The sequence below is a fragment of the Acinonyx jubatus genome, chromosome D3, assembly GCF_027475565.1.
Source record: "Acinonyx jubatus isolate Ajub_Pintada_27869175 chromosome D3, VMU_Ajub_asm_v1.0, whole genome shotgun sequence".
Classification (NCBI taxonomy): Eukaryota; Metazoa; Chordata; class Mammalia; order Carnivora; family Felidae; genus Acinonyx; species Acinonyx jubatus.
In genome coordinates, this window is record NC_069392.1 from 5651723 (window position 1) to 5661426 (window position 9704).

General features: G+C 64.2%; 1 protein-coding gene across 1 annotated transcript in view; it reads right to left on the reverse strand.

The window, feature by feature from the left end:
- Window positions 1–1596: 1596 nt before the first annotated feature.
- The window catches only part of RFLNA (refilin A), a 16582-nt gene continuing 8474 nt past the window's right edge, over window positions 1597–9704 (reverse strand). The window contains exons 2-3 of the mRNA XM_053205890.1: window positions 4968–5077; window positions 1597–3151 (exon numbers count right to left, since the gene is read on the reverse strand). Coding sequence (XP_053061865.1) covers window positions 2839–3151; window positions 4968–5077 — 423 coding nt within the window. The 3' untranslated portion in view covers window positions 1597–2838. The remainder of the gene's footprint in view (window positions 3152–4967; window positions 5078–9704) is intronic.

A 9704-nucleotide genomic window follows, 5' to 3' on the forward strand; every position in this document is an offset into this window, starting at 1 on the left:
TGTGCGTGTGAACTGGCAAGAGTGACCCCAGCAGAGGTCGGGAGGGGCGTTTGGGGCCGTAGCCGACCCTCAGACATTTGAAGTGTTCCCGCCCCAGCATGAGCAGTGGACGCCCTGCCCTGCCCGCCCCCCCGAGAAGGGTCCCAACTTGGGTCGGCTGCAGCAGAGGCCTGACCAGAGCGAATTCTCCTCTCCCGCAGCCTGGGAGGTAAGACCGTGTGCCCATTTGGTAGAGACATTAAGCGACACGCTCTTTTTCCAGCCACTGGGTCCATCCCCGGTGTCGTCTCCTGCTCCCCAGGGGACTTCGTGAGTGACACCTGCCTCTCTGAGACGTGGGGGGGGCGGGGGGGTGTGGAAGGGCCTTTGCAGTCTCTATTTTGGAGGTGGAAATCCCAGGGATCTAGACAACGCTGGTAACACTTTCCCCCTGACCTCCAGGCCCTCTGGGTTCCCAGGAAAGCCGGGGAGCCCTCGGGGGCCTTACGGGCAGCTGCCTTGCTCCCCGCTTTCTCCTCCTCCCAGGTTGGGCCTCACTGAGGCCCTGTATACAAGGAGCAGTCTGGGATTCCCGGTGTCATTAGGGAAAGGCAAAGCTATCCACGTGGTCAAAACGATGTTCGGAGACACTTGAGTGCAAGGTGTGGGCTCGCTCTCGTCTCCCAGGCGCGCGTCTTACCTGTCTTCTGCGACACGCCGAGACAGGTGACGACAACGTGAAAGAGAAAGGGAGAGACAGTTTCAGTCCCCCGAGGGCAAAGACGCCTGCTAGAGGGTCCTGCCCGCGGCTGGAAAGCTGCAGCCGGAGGCCGTCAGCTAATCGCGTGCGTCGAAAGTTCTATCTTGAAGGGCACCCCAGGGGCACCTCCAAGGTCACTGGATTCGTGGGCCCCCCCCCAGCTGCTCGTGTCAGGAAACCCACCCCATCTTCCCCTCAGGTGGCGAGGCAGATCAGCGCTGGGATCGCAGTCCAGCTTGTACATCTGAATTCGTTAGGCACAAAGCAGCCCCCAGCGTGCGCGTCCACGCGGAAGCCCGACCCGAAACCGGCTGGGCTCTCTGAGGCTGTGCGCCCCTCTGGGGCACATTCCAGTCTGACGTTCTGATTCCCAGAGGCCACTGTCCTTTGGCCGCCGTGTGTCTCCCTAACTGCACGGACAGTCGGGGCCCCGGAGGCCCCTCCAAAGGTATGGACAAGACGGAAACAAGTGCTAACGTGGGTTGGGACCAGCTTCTTTGCAGAGGCGGCTGGGGCCCTTCTCCGGGGGCATCAGCGCAGGGGGCTGGGACGCAGAACACAAAGCACTTGGGCACCAACAAATGCAGAGTCCCAAGGCCTCCCACCCCAGCACCGCCCCCAGACCCAAGTCCCAGGGTGGGGCCTGGCACTGGCCCTTGGGGGAAGCCAGTGCACGCTGGGCACAGGGGTCTGTGCCTTCTGAGCATACCGCCCTGCTCCCCGTGAGCAGAGGAGAAGCAAAGGGGAAGCTACGGCCGGGTGGGAAAAGGGGGGCGGCCACAGAGCACGGGGGCCTGTGAAAACCTGCCCCACCCCACGGGATCCGAGGGGCTCGGGAACACAGAACAGGGAGCCTCTCTGGGTCTGCACATTTTATTAAGATAATCAGTCAAGTTCTTAAGTTATTTTTGTTAATCGGACTCTCTGGAGAGAACATGCACCCGGTGTAGATATACAAAAATAGATCAGGCCCTTGCCTCTCTTGGACGTAGGCTCGGGGTTGTTCTCTCACCCCCACCCCCACCATGTGGGAGAGCCTTTCTGCCCCCCCGTCGTGGGGGATGAACAAGGGAGTAGGAGGGGAGTCCCCTTACCCACTGGGTCCATTCAGGCCAGAGGGCCCCTCCGAGGCCACACCGGGGAGTTTCTGCGGCACCCGTCCGGGGCAGCACCAGACCGTGGCCCCTGGCTCCCCGCCTGCCCTGGCAGCACATGCGACGGGGGCCCAGCAGCACTGGGGACAGCGCGTGTGGAATCACCGCGTGTGGAACCGGGCGGCCTGACCCTGGGCAGCCACCGCCACGGCATCTCTTTAAGCAGCTGGGCCCGGAGCCCCACGCAGGTGACGGCGGACCTTCCGAGAGCTTCGATGCCTCCCCTTGGCGCCTGGCGGGAAGGCTCTGGCGCGAGAGTCCTGATCCTGGAGAGGTTGCGCGGACAGAGGTTAGCAGGGACGCCCTGGGGGCGAGGCTCCCGACGCGGAGCGCCAAGGCCTCAATTCAGGCGGGCCGTGCCCGAAAGCCTCTGCCCCGGCACACGGCCAACAGCTCCGGCAAGGTCTCTACCAGCGCTGGCCCTGGCCTCACGGCGGGCCTTTGCCCGCCCTCCTGGCTCAGCCGCCACCAGAGGGCGCTCGGCCCGGGCCTCTAGCCGAGCTGCGCGCCCAGCGGAAGGCCCGCTCTGGAGACCCCTCTTCCCAGGAAGCCAGGTGTCTGGACGGCACGTGGCCTGGGAGCCAGGCCACCAGCCCCGGTCAGACGGGGTGGCCGGGGTCTCGGGGGGCGGCGCCAGTCCCTCCGACCGAGGCTGGTCTCCGCCCTTAGGGCCCGCCGCGGCCGCACGCCTTCTTCTCTCGGGGACCCCCGGGAGGGGGGGGGGCACCCAACCTACCGCAAGCCCCTCCCCCCGCCCCGGCCCGGAGCGCTTCGGGGAGCCACGCCCATGCCGCGTCCCCCGCTGTCGTGCCCACGGAACAGAAGTGTTCACCGAGTCCACCCCACCTCCCTCGTGCCCGGCTCCAGGCTGAGCCACGCGGTCCGTCCTTGGGGCCCCCCCAGCCCAAGGTCGCTGCGGGGTCGGGGGTGGGCGGCCCCGCCCCGTCAGAGCGCCGCGGGCCCCAGGAGGAGCTGGAGCTGCACGCTGGACGTGAACCGGCGGCTGGGCCGGCCCAGGCTGCAGTGCAGGGTGGTCCGGAAAGTGTTCCTGGCGCGCTTGGGGAAGATGATGGTGGTGCTGCGGAAGTGCAGGGCGCGGGGCCGCGGCTCCAGGGTCAGCTGGCTGCGGTAGTTGCGCCACGTGCAGTTGGGCGCCGCCACGATGGTCTCGCTGTAGGCCGTGACCGTGGGCACGGGCGCGTAGAAGACATTGTCCCGGAAGTGCCTCTCGGAGGCGTACTTGACCTCGGAGTTGCAGCTGGGGCGGGCGGGAAAGGCAGGGTGAGCCCGGGACGGGGGCGGGCCCATCACCCCGGGCCCCCCCTCCCCCGGCCCCCCTGCCCCCGCGCGGTCCAGGGCCGGGAGCTCCGTGAACCGGACCCTCCGACACCACCGGGCTCTTCCCAGATGTCGAGGCCACAGGCCAAAGAAGGGCAGAGGGGGCTTGCCAGCTTGGAGAAAGGGCTGGAAAGAGGTGGGACCGCTCAGTGCAACAGGTGATCCCGATTGGATGCCGAGTTGGGCTAAAAGTATGCCCTAAGAGGACATTTGGGGACAATGGATGAAACGTGACTGTGCAGGGAGGAGGAGGGCGGTGGGGTTCTGCCCTCGACCGTGCTGAGCTTGACGGCCTTCTGTCACTATGTGAGAGGATGTCCCTGTTCTTAGGAAGGGCACGGGGAGAGTTTGCGGATGTCCGAGCAAACGGGCCAAAATGCAAACCAGTGAATCCGTTTAACAGAGCACACGGGGGCTCCTTGTCCCCTCTCTGCAACTTTTCTGAAAGTTGGAAATGACACCAAAATAAGTTTCCCCCAAAGCAGCCCCAGCATCCCCTAGATGAGCGACCCCCCTCCCTACGAGTGACCAGCAGCCCCTGTCAGTGGCCCACAGCCCCTGCTTCCAGAACTCCCAGAACCAAACTGGAAGCAAAAGTCGCCCAAGGGTGGGGATTTTAGCCTTGTCCCCCACCCCACCCCGACAGGTGATCGGCTCCCCTCGATCCTCACCGCACTCCCACAGATAAGCCCCCCACCCCCACCACACCCCCACAGATAAACTCCCCATCCCCCACTGCACCCCCACAGATGATAAGCCCCCCGTCCCCACTGCACCCCCACCGATAAGCCCCCATCCCCCACCACACCCCCACAGATAAACTCCCAATCCCCCACTGCACCCCCACAGATGATAAGCCCCCTGTCCCCCACCGCACCCCCCACAGATGATCAGTTCCAGAAGGGAACAAGGCAGCCCTCATCCACCCTCGAGGGGGCGGCTGAAAATCTCAGTTGGCATTTAAATAACGAGGGGAGAACAAACTGTAGAGTAGAGTCATCTGTCTCCTGCGACCACATCCAGAGCTGGAGGGGCAGGAGGCAGGGTCTCCCTGGCTGGGCCAGGGTGATGTGGACAAATCCGTCTGAGAGTCCTGTGGCTATGCGGGCAAGACCCATGGCCCCTGGACTCCACCTTCTGGAACGCTGAGCCTCAGAAGCCCTCTTAGGAGGGCAAATCCATGGAGGAAAGCTCCCGGCGGGGTCACCTAATCCAGATGTCCTGCATGTGGCACACCCCTAAGCCACGTGCAGTGCAAGGACTCCTGAGTAGACAAAGGAGAGCTACGGTCCCAGGAACACAGAGGAAGCCCGCATTCACGTGACCCCTGGGGCAGCCTGTGCTGAAAAGGGGGTCCCACGTTGCCTGCGTGGTTCAGTCACAGATACCAGAGAAATCTGGCAGGACGGGAGGAGGGAGGGAGGGAGGCACGTTGGGCGTGTGAGTGTTGGCCACGGTGCAAACATTCTGGAAGGTTGGATTAAAATAAAATCAGCCAGACTTGGGGAGAAGGGTGGTGGGGATGTGGCCGGATGCAGACCTGGAGCACAGGGGACAGAGAAGGGACCCTCGGGTCACAGTCTCTTAGAATCAGTTCATCTGTGGCCACGTACATGGTCTTGCCTCCTCAGGGAGCAGCGCTCAGAGTTGGGGGGAGCCTGCTGGGCCCACAGGCCGGTCCCCGCACCCTAGACAGCACCTGCCGTGCCCCCACCCCGCCCAGCAGCCCCACTCACCGGATCTCGTGCGTGGGCTCCGGGTGCACCTCAATGCTCTCCCCGAAGGACACAGGCAGCATCCGGGGCCTCATCTCGAGCGCTGGGGAACTCGGGGGCAGGGCCGGGGGCTGCGGGGAGAGCCACGGACACGGGGTTACACAGCGCTTTGGGACTGTGGCCTCAGCCCCCCACTGGGCACAAGGGGGCCGCCCCAGCCCTGGGTCGGTCCAGAAGCCTGCTCTGTGGGGTCCCTGGCACGGCCCACAGCTCCCCACCCACTGGCCTGCCCCCCCCGCCCCCCGGTTCCCAGACACCCACACGTAGGGATGTGGGAAGGGTCTCTTTCTGCAACCCCCAGCTCACACCACACGGGAGGGGTCTGAGCTCAGGGCCCCGCAGGCCGCCCTCTGGTGACGCCGTAGCTGGGAGCTCGTGAGACGCTGAAACCGGGTGGTCCTCACTCCTGACCCTGCCTAGCGCAGCCCGAGGCTGAGGGCAGCACCCGCCCCCTGCTCCTGGGGGCTGTGATACATCTGCTGGGAGGGACACGCAGGTGGGAACATCCTCAGGAAGTGGCTGAAACCTGACTCATAAAGGACCAGGAGCCGCTCCCCCTAGGACCTTCTAAGGTAGCTCACGGCGGTCCCCTCAGGGCTCGGCCACAACCTCAAGCCATACTTCACCCCATTCCTTAGGCCAGAGACGTTGGGACCCCGGCTGCAGGGGGGGGGGGCCTGGAGCCGGGGTCTGCACATGTGCGCACGCCAGCACTCAGCCCTCTCTCCTCCCTCGTTTACTTCCCAGCGTGGCCAGCGAGGCTCAAACACCAGCCGGGCCGTGAGCGAGCTGCAGCCCTCTGCCGTCCCCCTGTGTGCGGGCAGCCACGCTTCCCAGCCCCCTGTGGGGGAGGGGCGCACACAGGTGCCTGTGACACGTGTCACCTCCAGGCGCGGGATGTCACGCCAGCGTGAGGGCCTCTGCGGCCAACCTTGCCTTCTGGCGGAAGGCTCGAGATGGAGGCCGTGTCGCCTGAGACCCCCCAGTTCCTCTGAAAGGCAGACCACCGGGGTCTCGACATCACGGTCAGCCCGCCATGAACACGGAGGGACGGCCAGAAGGAAACCTCTGCCGTCTGGGTACCACTGCACATTCGGGGATGTTTGTTACACAGCATTACCCGGTGTAAGTATCCCAGGCCGTGTAGCCGTCGTCCCCACGCCAGGCCACCCCCCGGCCCGCGTCTGCTCTAACTCCACGGGCCCACGCCGAGCACTCGGTGAGCTCGGGCGAGGGACACGGCTGTGGGTCTTTCCTTCAGCTCACGTACTGAGCGCCTATGTGCTCTCCTGGGGTCTGCACTGTGCTGCCACAGTGAACAGAGGATTCAGTGTCCTTGCTCCTATGGGGCTCGCCGCCTGGATCCTCCTCTAGTCTGCAGACAATCCCCCAAGCAGGCTAACATCCCAACTGTGGTGAGGGCTGCAGTCACTGGGGCTCCGAGGGCCCCGGGAAGAGGGGGTGTTGACCATCAGGAGGTGGAGGAGGGCTTCCCCGCAGAAGTGACCCCTGACATGGGATCTCAAGGACGAAGCGGAGTTGAACCCTGGCCCCACGGGTCGCGTGTCCTGGGACCCAGCCCGGCACAGTGCCCGACACCAGCACACCTCCTTCCCCGCTCCGCCTGCTGGGACCCACCGGGGAGGGGGACGGGGGGAGCCGAGTCCCCCGGGTGCCCGTCCGTCACTGCCCAGTCCCCGGCCCCTGCCGTGTCCCCTTTCCACCTGCACTCTGAACGGGCTCAGTCTTCAGAACTGACTCGCCTTCCTTTTCGCTCCAACGCCTGCCAGAGCCCCGCCTGAGGCGGGTCTGTCCTCGAAGCCTGGGGTCACGTGTAAATCGCGTGCCTACACCTGACCCACTCGGAGGGAGCTTTTCAGTGCCCCTCCTAAAACCGCCATGCTCTGGGGATGCTGCTCTTGGGCTGCCCTGCCCGCAGGGGTGACCGCTTAGCTGCATGGGATGACCAAATCCCGTTCCTCGGTTGCCCTGGCTGCACTACGAGTGCTCACAGGCACAGGCGGTCGTGGTCCGTTGCAGATCTAGAACATTCTCCCTATGGCAGGACGCTCTCTTGGACCATACCGTTCTGAAGGGTATTCGTTTACCTACTGTTTGGAGGGACCTCGTACACAGGAGTGAGGGCTCAGCCCGCAGGCCAGCCCCCGCCCCTACGGGGGACAAGACGGGACCGGCTTGAGATTTCCTGTTCCCGTCCCCCCCCCGCCCCCCCCCCCCCCCCCCCGGTCCTCCCGGCCCTCGCCTGGATGAGGATAAGTCACAGCGGCCGGCCGATGCTTTCCGAGCTCTGGGCGCTCTCCGTGCGTTCGCTCATCCACAGGAGAGCTACGTTGGACCCCCATTTTATAGACGCTGAAACAGAGGCCCAGAGTGACGAACTTGCTCGAGGCCATACGGCCAGGAAGAGGCAGAACGAGGGTCCGAACCCTGGGGTCTGGCTCCACGGTCCACGATCTCACTCCTGCTCCCGGGCTCGCTCTCTCACCCGTGGGACCGGCACCGGGGCCCCAGGACCTGCCCTGTGACGACGCTCAGAGCGGGCTTTGCCCTTCGCACACAGGATCAGGGCACTTCCTGCACCGGCCTCCACCCGCGTATCCCTCGGCCACGCTCCCGCTGCCTCTGTGCCTCGGTTCGTGCTGCTTCCTGCACTGGGAATGTCTTTCTGGTTCCTTCTCGCTTAGTCCGGTGCGGCTCAACCCAGGCATCACCTCCCTGCCTCCCCACACCCTCTCCGGGGTCCCTGGGGCTCCCATCTGCTGCCTCCGTTGCCGTGACCCCTTTGCGTGTCTGTCACCCCCAGGCCGGGGGCTCTGTAAGGTTCGGGACCCGAGGGGCTGTCTAACCCAGGGCCGGGCACCCCCCAGCTCCTGTGCCGTTGAGAATTGAGAACTCACACGTGCCAAGAAGCCCCGCTGACTTGTTAGCCCCAAGGCCAGGTCCAAGCCTGTGCGGTATCGGCCTGTGGACAGGGTACTCAAAGCCCCTCCCCGGCCCACCACAGTGTTCCAGAGTGCCCCACGCCTCGCTGGCATTTACAGAGTGAGCGGCCCACAAAGGGCCAACGTCTGCCCCTTCCTGGGCACGGCGTGTGGAGTAACGCCCCAGAGATGTGCATGCCCTAATTTACCCGAGGACTGTGATGTGCTAAGGTCAGGGGGCCTGAGATGGGGAGGGGCCCCTGGGCTACCTGGCGGCCCGGTGTGATGGCAGGGGGGGTGTCCTCACCCAAGAGAGGCAGGGGGCCGGAGTCAGATTGCAAATGCTGAACTGTTGCCTCAGGATGGGGGGAAGGGGCCTCCAGCCAAGGGATTCAGGCAGCCTCTGGAAGGTGAAAAAGACAAGGAGTAATTCTCCCCTGGGCCCTTCCAGAAAGGAACGGAACCAGTCCTCGATTTTAGCCCGTAAGACCCACTGTAGACGTCTGACTTTTTGGAACCGTGAAGGAATACATTTCAGTTGCTCTAAGCCACCACGCGGCCGTCTGTCACGGCAGCAATGGGAAGCCGATACCCCTTGTGACTCGGGGCAGACAACCCCCCTCTCTGGCCAGCGGCCTCCTGGTGCCTGAAGTGGGTGACAGGTCGCAGTGAGGCCTGAGTCCAAACACGGACTCAGCGCCTGGCACCGCGTAAGCGCCGTTTAAAAACTGGCTGTATCAGGAGTCCTCCCTCACATGAAGGTTCGGGGTGGGGAGTCCTCCCTGGAGACGGGCACAAGCCACACCCTTGTGAGCTCTGAGACGACGTTGCTTCTACCTTCCAGACTGAATTTAAAGTTGGGGGGGGGGCAGTGACAAGATATGAGTTATTTCTGGCATCCTCCCTGGCACATCTGGTTGAGCCAACTGACCCAGCTCTGAAACTCCGTGACTTGATGCCTTTAAAAAGAATGCTCTCTCCCCAAAGGCATTATCTACAGACTGGCATTTTCACAAAGGTGTACGCGTGTCTGCTGAGCACCCGCTGTCTGCTGAGCACCTACAGTGGGCCGAACGCCTACCGGGTACCAGACCCGGTGTGGGTTGGATGCGGCACAGAGCCTCTCAGGGTGCCTCTTGTTCAAGAGCGGATGACACGTGGCCACAGAAGAAAACAGAAGATGAGGCAGGCGTGTGAGGGGATGGGAACACGGGCGCTAAGGTTTCTGGAGGGGTTTCTTCTATCCAGATCAGTGGAAGGACTGGAAACAGAGTGAGGAAGCCTGAGGCTGGTTTTCATCACCCCACGCTGCTCTCCCCACCCCTCCCCTACGAGTGGGGGTGGGAAAGACTCACTCCCAAGCTGCGGAGCAGGGAAGATAGCCCGGCGAGGCAGGGCCTTCGACGCGCTCTCGGAGCGGACCAGTTCGATCCCCCTGGGGTCGACCCAGGATAAAGAAACCTGCCGGACCTTCTGGTACCTCCCCGAGCGCCGCGCGAGAGCAGCCCCATGCCGGCCGGATCTCGCTCCCCGACTGGCTGCAGGCCGGGCGGGGAGGCTGGAGCTCTGGGCACGGTTTTCCAAAGGGCCCCAGTGGAAAAACATCTAAAACCGACCCAAACTGGACGTGCTGCACAAGAGATGGGAGAAGCCAGCGAGAACCCAGACACGGGCTGGCATCCAGCGGGCCTGGGTGGCCAGACGGCTCCAGAAGTCACCGCCGAGGCCCCAGGACAGCCCCGCGGGGCTCCAGGGA